Genomic DNA, 13,921 nt, shown 5'->3' with positions numbered 1-13,921 from the left:
CGATTTATCCGGGATCGATATATCGCGTCTCATTAAGACGCGATATATCAATCCCCGAATGTGCTTACCGTCGACTCCGGAACTCCACTAGAGCGAGCAGCGGTAGCACAGTCGATGGGGGAGTCGCGGCCATCGATCCTGCGCTGTCTGGATCCCAGGTAATTCGATCCAAGATACTTCGACTTCAGCTACGCTATTCGTGTAGCTGAAGTTGCATATCTTGGATTGATCCCCCCCCACAATGTAGACCAGCCCTAATAGACTTCAAAAACTCCTTCTTATTGTCCTTACCTCTGTTGGCCATTGATGTTTTTGCCCTGTGTCTCTTTGCTTCCTTTATCAGTTTTATAAAACTCCTAGCTTCTACTTTATATTCATTACTATATTAACTTCCCTTTTCCTTCATTTGTTATACATTATTCTTTGTTATATATTATTTTTATGTTTTATACCTGCCTTCACTTCCCCTCTAAACCAGGGTGTTTTTTTAACCAATATGGCCTTCTTCCACGATTATAGGATTGTGTCTTTTGGGCCTCTAGTAAAGTATTCTTAAACAATTCCCAATTATCATTTATATTTTTCTAATTAAATTCTTCCTCGAGCTAAGCTGGCACACAATTGTTTTCAGCTTTATGCTTTATAGCACCATGTATATATATTACTGGTCTGGATTTTATTCCGTTTGCACATAATAAATCTGATCAAGTCATGATCACTTGTACCTAAACTACCATTCTACATACAGTCCCACTTCCCCTCCTCTTTTGCCCACTGGATCCTTCTCAAATAGGTTATAACCATTGATTTTAACATTCCAATCATGGGAATCATCCCACCAAATTTCAGTATTACCAAATAGATTGAATTTATGCTCACACATGAGCAATTCCCATTCCTCATTTGTTACCCTGGCTCCTAGCATTGGTAAATAAACAATTAAAAAATGTCTTCTGTTCATGTCTTTGGTTACTTAATTAATATTGTCCTCAGTATCTCAATTTTGTGCTAAATAAATGCGCACATCTTCCTTCTTTTCACCCTCTTCTTTTGTTATTAATGTATCACCTTCCTGATTTCTCTAGACAGGGGCGGCTCCAGGCACCAGCGCACCAAGCGCGTGCCTGGGGCGGCAAGCCACGGGGGTGGTCTGCCGGTTGCTGTGAGGGCGGCAGTCAGGCTGCCTTTGGTGGCATGCCTGCGGGAGGTCCGTCGGTCCCGCGGCTTCGGCAGCAATTCGGTGGCGGGTACGCCAAAGGCCCGGGCCCAGCAGACCTCCTGCAGGCATGCCGCCGAATCTGCGTTACCAGTGGACCGCCCACAGGCGTGCCGCCGAAAGCCACCTGACTGACATGCTTGGGGCGGCAAAATACATAGAGCCGCCCCTGACTCTAGACAGTCTGTGCCTGAGGAGATTGTTTCCCCTTCTACTGAGGTGGACGTCATTCAAACTATACAGCCTCCTCTCCCCATAGAAGGTGGACCAATAGTCCACAAAACCAAAACCCTCCACCATTTACCTAGCAAACAGTTCACTTCCAGAATCTACCACCTCCTGTCTTCCTTCACTCGTGGGCTGGAAAGGATCTCAGAGAAGACCACTTGGACATTCTTCTTCTTCAGTGTGCTTCTGAGTTCCCTGAAGTAACCTATTATTTGTGAGACATCCTGCAATGCATTGCCATTACTGCTGATATAAACCATCACCAATAGATCCTTGCCAGTCAATTTCAGAATCCAAGCCAATCTTAGAATGAAGGCAGCACACCATCCTGTTATCCAGCTGTGCCTTGCAGAACATACTTTCAATTTTTCTGAGTATTGAATGTTTCATTGGAAGTTGATGCTAGACAAATTAAGACTGGAAATAAGACATACATTTTAACAATGAGAGTAATTAACCACTGAAACAATTTACCAAGGATCATGTCTTCACTGACAATTTTTAAATCAAGATTGGATGTTTTTCTAAAAGATATTCTCTAGGAATTACTTTGGGGGAATTCTGTGGCCTATGTTATATAGACTAGATTATCATAATTGTCCCTTCTGGCCACAGAATCTATGAACAAGGACCATCTGTCTTCCTTGGACATTTGGAGAACTCTTTATGGGCAAACTTAATTTTCTTAGAGGTTGGGCCAAGCTGCCATGCACGGGTATGTCGCTATATGTCTCTCCATTCCGTTGGGCCAACTGGATCTTGAGAGCTATCTTCCACAGTTTCCATGTTGAGGACTTGCTATTGATTGGAAACTTCTAGCAGTATGGAATTCCTCCTGGTCCTCTTCTGTCTGGTGGCCACAACCTGTCCATACTCATCCATCTCCAGCTGTGTAGAATGCCACCATGACCTCTTGCCTCTGGTGGTTGCAAACTGCCAGGCCTCCTCTCTGACTCTGACTCTCTCTTTCACTTCTTGGTGGCCAGCTCCTTTCTTCCTTGAACCTGAGGTACTGATGTTTTCCAAACCTAGCTGTTGAGGAACTCCTCAGCTTTTCTGATTCTCAGTAGCATCTCTACTTGCCACTCCAATCTAAGAATCTTTTCCTTCAGTACAGTTAACAATTTGCACTTCATGCAAAGGAAATTCCTTCTGACTTCAGGAAGAAAAATAACATGGCACATTCATTGTAGGTCACCATTGCTGTTCCATTGCTGGTGTAATCACATGTATTATTCACACCATACATATATTAGTATGCATTAAGCACAAATAGCAATAAGTACAAATATTATAGCAGTTATACAGCCTAAATTGGTCTATACTTTTACTTTAATCCTGGTCCCTTATCCTGAGTATTTTATAACACCTTGAATTAGCTGAAGTAAGTTTTGGCTTATGTAGATAGGATAGCAAGAGGTAGAGCGTAATTTTCACAGAGCTGTACTGGAATGTCCCAAAGGAAGAAGACAAGACATAGGATTGTTCTACCCTAGTATAGACCTAGGAAGTGCCTTCACGCCCCTTCATACCTGGAAAGAATGTGTTCAAAACAAATTGAAAAGGGGTATACCATGGTACCAGAAAAGCAAGGTGGAAAACTGATCCATTAAACCTAGTTTTGAATGACATACACTGTACCTTTAACTTGTAAACAGGAAGGTTATAAAAAGATGACTTTAGGGGTGTAAATTTGGGGAGCATACCTTCGGTGTAAGATGAGTGTAACAATTCTGCATGAGACAGCATCCCAGAAATAGGTATTATATTGAACCTTTTTTCCTGTATTATATTATTATTGGCTTATAGCAATAAATCTGACTGATACTGGCTATTTGGTCTCTTGACTATATTTCATAACAAATGAAAATGTGGTCAAGCAACTGACTATACAATTTATCAACAAAATGGAAGGAAAAAGCAACAACAGTAACAGGAGCTCATCAACATGCCACGTTTCAGTGCCCCAGAGAACTTCAGCTTTCACAAACCTTCACAGTGGACATAATGGAAGCAGTATTTTGCATGATTTTGAATTGCAAACAAGCTCCACCAAGAAACTGGAGGTATACAGCTATCTTCTTTAATTTATGCTATGGGGAAGCAAGCACACTTTTAAATCTTTTACTTTTAGTGAAAACAGAAAAATGACTATGAAAGGGTTCTGGCTATGTTTGATATATAATTTATACCTCAAAATTTTGGTTTATAAAAGAGCATGTTTTCAGCAGAGAATTCAAGAACCAGGGAAAATGCTGAATGTTTTATAAGAGGTCTGCATACACTGGCTGAAAACTGATTTGGAACTGTAAAATGTGAACATATCAGAGATGGGCTGGTTATAGGATTAAGAGATTAAAAACTTTTCACAGCAGCTACAATTAAAAACAGATTCAGTCCTACACACAGCTAGCTAGATAATAAAGCAGTGTGGACTAGTCAAACTTGAAAAACCTGAAACAAGCTTAAAAGTTATAAACAGACACTTGAGTGCTAAAAGTCCTTATCATAAAAACCCCTGAGGCAAAGAGAGAGAGAGAGCTCCCAGGTTAAAACAAACAAATTCTAGCCTACAAGCACAAGGTGTGGAAAAAATCATATCCCAAGAGATGATGCATGTCTAGCCAGAGGCTAGTGTGTGATACTGGGGATAAGCTATACTGGGGCATGCCATCTGCACACCCCTTCCCTCGGACACCCAACCCAACACCACATACACACAACCCCCACACACACTCCTCACCACACACACAAAACCCCCCTGTGCACACACTTCACCACATCCAAACATGCATACAACCCCTGCATTCCCCTCACCACACACACAACCTCCCTGTACACACTCCTCACAACACACACAGAACCCCCCCTGTGCAGACCCCTCACCATACACGCAGAACCCCCCTCTGCCCCACACGCAATCCACACCACACAGACACACATTAAATTTAATGGCAATTGGACATCCAATTCCTCTATGTGTTTTTTGAAAGTCGCAGCCAAGTTGCTGTGGCTGTCCGTGGCTGTTGTCTGAAAGGTTATATATTGGGTTCCCAGTGCTGGTTTTTTTGGTGAAACTAGGTATTTGTTTAAATCATATTTTGAAGATATATATTTTGGTTTTTACAGTTTAATTTTTTAAAATCAATGTTCAAGGCACTTTTCATTTTTATCAGTTAAAAATGCTAACTCGCTAGGGGCTAATGGGAGCAATTAAGTAAGATAAGGCCTTAGCTTTTGAGCAATATTATGTTTTTGCATCACTCTTCATCACAGAAGGTATTGGACCTGATCTTTTCTGGTAATAAGGGTGTGGTACATTCAGAGATTGACATGTAAGAAGAAATCATGCTGGAACAGACCAATAAATCAAAAAGCAGTAAGCCATCCAGCCCAGACGGTGCATATCCAAGAGTAGTGAAGGAACTGGGCTGAGCTTGTAGAACAAATATACAGTCTCTTATTAAATACTGCTACTACAGTGGAGGGTTGGCAGGTAGCAAATGTTGCACCTCTATTTTAAAAAAGGCTTTAAGGATGATCCAGGAAATTACAGACCAGTAAGCCTGACATCTGTACTTGGTAAACTGGTCAAAACTATAATTAAAGAATAGAAGTTCACAACTACCACTGTTTCTGCAAAGGAAAATTATGCCTCACTAATCTATTAGAATTCTTTGAATGTATAAATAAAGTAGGGGATAAACGAGGTCTGGCTGACATGATTTTCAAAAGGCTTTGGACAAGGTCCCTCATAAAAAGCTACTAAAACCTATGTATTTATGGGGTGAGAGGCAAAGTATAGTCATGGATGGAAAACTGGCTATGAGACAGAAAACAAAGAATATGCATAAATGGCAGCTCAATGAAGACCTTGGCACAATGTGCAGCTGCAGTCAAAAAAGCAAACAGGATGTGAGGCTGGATAAGGAATGGGATTGAGAATAACACATAAAATATCATAATGCCATTATATAAATACGTAGTTTGCCTTCTTCTAGCATGCTAAGTGCAGTCTTGGTTACCCTATCTCAAAAAGGATATTACACAATTAGAAAAAGTTCATAAATGAGTGATGAAAATTATTAGAAGCCTGGAGAAACTGTTTTATGAAAAGAGATTGAATGTGTTTACTTTACAGAAGAAATGCATAGGACAGTCACAAACAAAGAACACAAAATAATGAATAATATAGAGGAAGTGGATCTATTCTTCCTGCTTCACAACACAAGTACAAGACACTCACTGAAACAAAAGTAGCAATTTCAAAACTGATAAAAGGAACTACATTTTCACACAATGCAAATGTAGACTGTGGAACTCACTGCCACAGGGTGTCAAGAATTCAGCAAGATTCAAAGAGGGATAGGAGCTTTATGGAACTATTTAAGAGTTTTTGGAAAGGATAGAAGCCCCACTAATTCAGGGATTAAACCAATAGCTAATTATTAGGGATTAAGAGAAGACACCCAGAGGAGATGCAAATTATCCCACATCTGTCTACTGCAGGGTTTCTTGCACCTTCCTTTGAAGCATTTGGTGCCAGCCACAGTCAGAGACACGATATTACACGAGATGGACCACAAGTCTGACCCAGTGTGACAATTCTTATGTTCCTCTTTAAGAAATGTTTAGAGAATTAACTTCTAAAGTGTTTTCCTCCTTCCAAGGAACAATTTGCAATTCAGAGAACATTTTTCATTTAACACTGGAAAAGCTATGAACTGCAAAACTGCACTTTTCAGTTTTTTTCATTGCATGAGGTATTATTTAACATGTCAATAACGTATGTGGGAATATAATGCCATAGAAAAGTTGACAAATAAAAAAAATGGAAAGCTAAAATTATTTACAATCTGTAATTTTCTGTCTTCATTTAAAAATTAACCTTAAATACGGTCTTCATAAGTTCACAGTTAAAACTGGAAACTCTTGTTACATGTAAGATAATCCTTCCTATCAGCACAAACATCTCACAAATCCTGTATGTTTGACTTTTCAAATCTTTTTGTAGAGCTCCAACATTTAAAACCAAAACGTTTATTGAGACGTTTTTATTTTGTAAAGGAATTGCTGCTGTATTCCTATCTATCAGCTTATCTCCTGAGACTAATAAATTCTTGGAGGTGTACTAGTAGTGAATAAGAATCTGACTGTAGCTATGTCAAGGTTTGCATTTGTATAAAATGTCCTTGTTTGAGTGGAATCTTCCACACAAGTTGTTTATTACAATGACAGCTGCACAGCAATATTCTTAACTTTGCCCACACTTCTCCTATATTGGATCAATTCAGAACCAGTCATGCAGATGTGTGTGTCTGTATTTGAACCTTCTTTAATTTCCATGTGTGGCAACCTTGTGTTTGCATTCATGTCTGCAATTCCTGGGTTTTGCCCATAAAAGCATGTCAGGATTTTTAAAATTTGATGACCACAGACTATGAATTGACTCTCACAGACAAACAAAACACAAAAGGAAGAATTGCAAAGATTTATTTAGCGCATTCTGTGCTTGGCACTTAGAAACAGAGTTCCGTGCATAGGGCAAATCTTTATACACCTTTTATTCTTCATACATATTTTACATACACTTTTTATTGCCCTCTTTTATATTCATAATATTGAATCCCCCACTAGGCACATAAATACATTTATACAACACCTCAAAACAAATCTCAATAATATCTGTATTCTGTTACTTGGTATTTGCATTTTCACACAACTTAAATGCTTAGCTCGCACCAAGCTACAATTGTTTTCTTATTTTTAAAGGATTTGAAGAAAAAGGAGAAAAAAAACAGAAAAGAAAGAAACTTCAAAAGGCAATGATCTATTTGGTAAAACAGAGATCTAATGGCAGGATGGGTGGAGAACACCTGCCCTTATCATTACTTAAATGCTAAAGGTTTTCTATGGCAACTCTTGCATGCAAGATAGATGAAGTTGGCCATACTATATATCTCAGGTTTGCAGAAGAGCAGAGCTCTCTTTTCTGACACCATTCACCATGAGCTGAATCTGGAGCTTTTTCTCTTGTTGAGTTGAATGCTGTGGGGCATGTATGTTCCAAGCACAGGTTTTCGTTTCTTTTTGGCTGTACTACTCTGAGTGACATCCACAGGAGTTGCACAGCTGAGACACCTCTCCCCTTCAGTATCATTCTAAAAATGCCCCCCAGTATATGGCAGAGGTTCCACCTCTGCTGACTAGGGTGTTCAAAGAAACATTTAATTTATGAGTTAAAACTCCTCGCTCTGGCTCTCTCTCTTTGTGCAGGCATGGCACCATTGTGAGCTAGACCCATGCAAAGAAAACTGCCTGCTAGACACAGCCAGACTCAGAAAGTAAATATCTTTTTCAGGAGAGAAGTTCCAGTTCAGCAATAATGTTCTGTTACTACAGCGGGGAGAGGGGACCACAGGACTTGTGTTAACTTCAGCAATATGCTAAACCACTCAGGCAGCAAGGAAAAGTCAGGGAAGGATGAGGCCCTTAACGCAATGGCCTCTCATGGGCAGTGCAGCTCTGTACGATGAAGTCTTCAGTGACTTCTTTCCTTTGGCATGGAGGAGATAGCACACGTACAAGACTCCCTTAACATTGAGAGTTCACGCTAATTGAGAGTTAATGCATATACTGTATTTTCTCTGATTCACTCCAGCTTCTCTTAAGTGAGGCCCTTCTCTCTAAAAAGTCCATTTGGTGCAGACGTTCCATTGCAGATGCTTAGGCCCTGGATTACAATGAGCAGCAGAGGCTGTCAGCAGGGGCTTTCCATTGGATTATTTGGAGTGTAATTTAGATGGCTTGTGTTTCCATTGATAATTAAACTACTAGTTCCATTATAAGTTTAAAGGCAAAAAGGTATTGAGACAGGCTCACCCATGGAGACAATGAGGGTCTTGCTGCCTTCAGTTCCAAGGAGACAAATCACTGGTTAAACCATGTGCACAGACATCTGTGAAGATGAGCCTGGAACAGCCCCATATTGTCTGTTGTCACAGGTGTTGGCTGTTTGCTGGTTGCTGGATGGAGGACTGATCATGTGCATTCCATGATCTACCCCTGTTGAAAGGTATTGCCTCTCTCCAAAAGCCCCATTGGAAGGGGAAGAACAGAGTAAAGTGCTTTGAGGGGTGGTCAGTTTCTCTGGGCTTGCTGCCAGCCTAGGGGAAGCAGGGAAATTGTATCCATACAGGTTGTAAGGGTTGTGAAGGGAGAAGGCATTGTAGGAGCTCTGCTGCATGTGACCACCACCAAACATATGTGAAGAAGAAGAGGTGGAGGCAGGGTTGCCTGCTTGCATGACATATTGAAACTGAGAGGCTGGGAATGATCCCAGCTGGCCACCAAAGGCCTCCATCTTACCATTGTTAGGCAGAGAGGAAGGAGTAGGCATTCCTGAGATCAAGGATGGAGTCCTCTGAGGCATGAAGGTTTCTGAGGGCTGAGTGGCAGAAGCAGTGCCACTTTGGAGTCGGTTGTACCCACTGTCACTTAGCCCTGGGTAGCTCTGTAAGGCAGCCATGTTGCTTCTGGCACATGGGGGATAATCGGACAGGTTGAGATTGCACAGCTGGCTCTCCCGGCAGCCAACATTGAAAGTGTTGGGGGCCAAGTGAAAGGTTGGAGGGGAACAGGATGGAGAGAGGAGATGAGAGGAGGCAGAGGGTGATGGGGTCCCGGTGCTGGAGGTTGTTGGGGAGGTGCCTGTGCTGCCCCCTGAAAAACAAAACACAAAAGAGGATTTTAAAAGGTTTCACAGCACATATGCAAAACAAGACGGTCCCCTTACAAACCAGCTTCTTTAGTAAACAAACATGTAAGGCAAAATGGCCACCGTAAAAACTAGCCTCTACTAGCTTGCACCTTAGTTTCACAAATGAAATTGCTTGCTCCTTCTTTTGTTATTATTTGATTTTTAAACAGGTTTTCTTCCCTTCTACAATAGGAAAGAGAAGCAAAACACCTTACAGCAAACTCCAGATCAGTGAAAACAGCTGCGGGGAAACCCAACTCCATCTGTCAAGAGATCTGCATTTTACAAGGATATTAATCTAGTGTGCTCTTATTTAAAGTCTTGTCTCACTCTCTACTGGTTTCCAGGAAGACCACCTATTCAGCAGTCTGTACTGCACTGCTACACACGTGCTTTATCATCAGCACTGTAGGCCTGTGGCAGGAAGTGGCTGAGAGCATGTAGGATTTTTACAGCATTCCATGATTTTCTGTGATGGCTCATTGTGGAGTCAATAGTACTGATTTAAGCCACAGGATAAGTTACACTAAAAATGGACACTGGTTACAAGCTACAGTGTGTTCTGCACAGCAGATGAATGATATGTTTGAATAAGGTTCTTCCATCATCTGCTTCAACTTTAAAATGGTACTGGATTGCATGCCCCTCATTTACTATTAATGATTATTATAATTTCTTTTAAGGTAGTAACTATACTGCATAATAAGCATGTGCCTGGTGCCATACAGAGAAATAGAATACCTTTCCCATTTGAGCTGATAATGTGAAGAAGCTGAAAACACAATAATATGAGAAGAGAACATACCAGGAAGGGATGTGGGAAAGTGGATGAACAATGACAGAGGCATGGCTTTGGGGAGTGCAATTTTCCACTGAGCACAGACTGTAGAAGATATTTTCTTTCAAATGCTTCTTTTTATGTGTTGCATATTTCTTTATTTGCAGGGTTTGCATGGAAGAGCTTTGCAGAAGAAGTATAGGGAAGCCAGAGGAGTGATATGGTTAGAGGTGTGATGGGACCAGAGCAGAGGGAGAGGAAGATGATTGTAGAAGCTGAATTTTGATCAGACTGGAAGGGACCAGAGAAGAGGCAGGGGCATTAGAGAACAGGAAGATACAGTAGTCAAGGTGAGAGCTGACCAAGGTAAGGAGAAGGATTTTGGCAGTGAGTTTCATAAGGAAAGGACAGATTCTGAGGTACTGTCATGGGAAAAAATAAGAGGAGTTGGAGACTGCCTGGACATGTATAAAAATGAGAGAGGATTGAATACAGCACTGAGGCTGGGCACCTGGATGATGAGGATAGTGTAGCTATTGTCAGTGATTGAAAGACAAGTTCCGTTTTCACCATGTTGAGTCTGAGTGGTGGGACATTGATGATGCTATGTTAGAAAGCGATTGAATATTTGAGATGAAACTGAGTGGGGGAGGTCAGAAGGAGATATGTTTTTATTTTCACATCTATTTGGAATGAGAACCAGAAATGGTGAAATACAAGAAGAAAGGCGGGTCTTGGGTATTTCCTGTCAATACAGCAAAGGAGGTTCTGGAAATCATGAAGTAAAACCTATTCTCATGAGATCTGCAGCCTAGTTCTGCAAACTCAGCCTGGATAGCTCTGATAAGCATCCAAACTTTTGGGTGATTATCAGAACTGAACTACAATTCTGAATCATTCTAATGTCCTCTTATCTGAAAATTTCTACCTCACTCTGAGTAAACTGCAGAAAAAAACTGTCCTCAAATATTCATTCAAAAGTAAATTTTGATTCAACAGCATTTAAGGACCTTCACTTTCCAGGAACATTCAAGTATTCATGCTTTCCTAGCATGTGTACTCATGAAAAGCACATTTGAGCTTGACTGTTCAGAGCTTCTCTGTAAGTGAATTCAGAATTTTGTATTTGGTTGTAAAATTTGCAGTTCTTTGTCTGTTTGTTAGTTAAACAAGTCACTCAGTTAGGGAACAGATGCAATACCATGTGATATGTAATGAACCAACACAGCAAAAATGTCAAAATGCGATGATCTGAAATTAACTTTTTGTGAACAATCTGCAGGCCATTAATTATATGATGACAGCATTTGGGAATAAATATGAACAACAAATAATTTCTGTGAATTTTCTGAGAATGTTGAGATCCGTTTGCAGTAAAATTTGTTGAATAAATTATTTATTGTGACTAATTCACTGACCTCTTCTTCTTACACTATGATGAACCTGAGAAAATGGTGTAGAAAAGCAGCATAAACTACTGGCTGCGATATATGCTAGGCTTGAAATGTTTGTTCAGGAAATTGGGATAGAATCTTATCCACAGTAGACATTCCACTTCCTCAAAGCAAGGATGCAAAGATCTATATTAGTGGTATTGCAAAATGTAATAATTATATTGTACACCTAACATTGCCCGTAAACAGGAATTAAAGTGATTCCGCCCCAAGTCATCCCCATCCACTGACCAGCAATGAAAATCCAGTAATTAAGCAAAGCCAACCTAAAAAGGTATTTTGCACTAGGCCCTAAAAATGGCCAGGATCTGATGGACACAACAATGGAAGCAATTCCAGAGCTGACGACAGCTCACCTCAGGCGTTCAACCCTAAGCATGGAACACAAGAGTTTTCTGGCAAGTCCCAACTCCTGAAGAAGGCATGAGGCTGAAGTAGTCACCTGAGTAGTGAGGTGCTAGGTGATTTATAGAGGATAACCATTGCCTTTATTTGCCATCTGAAGCAGGATGGAAGACAACACAGGGCATGGAGTACAGGAGTCATGTATTCATATCAGCTTGCCCTGCTTAAAAGACGAGCAGCGGCATTCTGCACTAGCTGAAGTTTCTGAGCTGTCCTCTAGGGTAGCACTCAATAACCCGTATCAGCCAGATACGGTTAGTATTTTCCTAGAGTTGACATTTGTAGTGTCTGGTTCTTGGAAAAATGGTTAATTCCCACTTTAGAAAGCACTGAGTCCAGCAAGTGCACACCCATCAAACTAAGGCCTTGCAAAAGGCTGTGTGGACATTTTATTTCATTTTAAATGAGGCATAGTTCAGTTTAGCTTAAATCAATTAAAAATAGGTTTAAATTAAACCAAAATAAGTCATTTTTAAACTGAAATAAGAATGTCCACACAGGGATTTGCATCAGTTTTAACTAATCCAGTTTAACTAAACTGGTGCACATTTGTGTATAGACAAGGCCTTAATCACACTTGACCTAAGCCTTAAGATTTGGCAGGCCAATTCTTTTAACACATTTTCTCTTCTAACAACTCCCCTCACTTTTCAGAAGTTCCTCATGCCAAGACACCTGGTTTACACTGAAATACATGTTTAAACAATTTTTTGCACTGGTTTCACTGAACTGGTTTAAAATGACACCTTTAGGGCTTGTTTACATGGGCAGGTAATGCTCACTACAGGATTGAGATTTCTAAAGTGCACTGATGTGTTGCACACTAATTGGTCCATGTAGACCCTGCTAGTGCACACTGCAAATTCCCTAAGGTGCTTTAAAGTAGCACTGTTTGAAACGGCACTATGTTGAAGTGCACTTGGAAAATTTTAGTGCATACTAGCAGGGTCTACACGGACTAATTAATGCACATGTTATGCGCATTTCCCCATCATGTAGACAAGCCATTAGTCAAACTGGTGCAAATCTGCATGTCAATAAGCCCTTAGGATAAAATTTTCAAAGACACTTGACAAGTTTCAGAGTAACAGCCGTGTTAGTCTGTATCCGCAAAAAGAAGAACAGGAGTACTTGTGGCACCTTAGAGACTAACAAATTTATTAGAGCATAAGCTTTCGTGGACTACAGCCCACTTCTTCGGATGCATATATGGAAGATGATGTCTGTCTGTATCTGTACGAGTTTTTTCATGAGGTTGATGGATTTCCATTCCATACGGCTAAATGCAGTGCCTTGCATAATGACAAGTTTCAGAGTAACAGCCGTGTTAGTCTGTATCCGCAAAAAGAAGAACAGGAGTACTTGTGGCACCTTAGAGACTAACAAATTTATTAGAGCATAAGCTTTCGTGGACTACAGCCCACTTCTTCGGATGCATATATGCATCCGAAGAAGTGGGCTGTAGTCCACGAAAGCTTATGCTCTAATAAACTTGTTAGTCTCTAAGGTGCCACAAGTACTCCTGTTCTTCTTTTTAAAGACACTTGAGTGACTTAGCAACCTAATTCCCAGCTTCAAAGGTGACACAGGTGTAGGAGCTAGGCAAAAGAATGCATTTCTCAGGGCACTGAGGAGATTAAAGACAATCTAGGCATGGCGCAATATCTTAATGAATATTTTGCATCGGTGTTTAATGAGGCCAATGAAGGTATTAGGGATACTAGCACCACTATAGAGGGGCACTCGGGATGGGGGATTACCGTATCCGAGGTAGAAACAAAACTTGAACGCCTTAATGGGGCTAAGTCGGGAGGACCGGACGATCTACATCCGAGAATATTGATGGAATTGGCGCGGGAAATAGCAGGCCCGTTAGCGATAATATTTAATGAATCTGTAAACTCGGGGGTGGTCCCGTTAGACTGGAGAATAGCTAATGTGGTTCCTATTTTCAAGAAAGGGAAAAAAAGTGATCCGGGTAACTACAGGCCTGTTAGTCTAACATCTGTAGTGTGCAAGGTGTTAGAGAAAATTCTGAAAGAGAAACTAGTGGAGGACCTGGAGGGTAGTGGCAATTGCGA

General features: G+C 40.8%; 1 protein-coding gene across 1 annotated transcript in view; it reads right to left on the bottom strand.

Moving 5' to 3' along the window:
• Positions 1-6,921: 6,921 nt before the first annotated feature.
• The window catches only part of TBX15 (T-box transcription factor 15), a 133,700-nt gene continuing 126,700 nt past the window's right edge, over positions 6,922-13,921 (bottom strand). Inside the window, exon 8 of the mRNA XM_054042513.1 lies at positions 6,922-9,166. Coding sequence (XP_053898488.1) covers positions 8,382-9,166 — 785 coding nt within the window. The 3' untranslated portion in view covers positions 6,922-8,381. The remainder of the gene's footprint in view (positions 9,167-13,921) is intronic.

This window comes from Malaclemys terrapin, chromosome 1 (genome assembly GCF_027887155.1).
Source record: "Malaclemys terrapin pileata isolate rMalTer1 chromosome 1, rMalTer1.hap1, whole genome shotgun sequence".
In the NCBI taxonomy this organism is placed as follows: Eukaryota; Metazoa; Chordata; order Testudines; family Emydidae; genus Malaclemys; species Malaclemys terrapin.
Note: the sequence above shows the minus strand (reverse complement) of the source record. Positions and strands in the feature narration are given on the sequence as shown.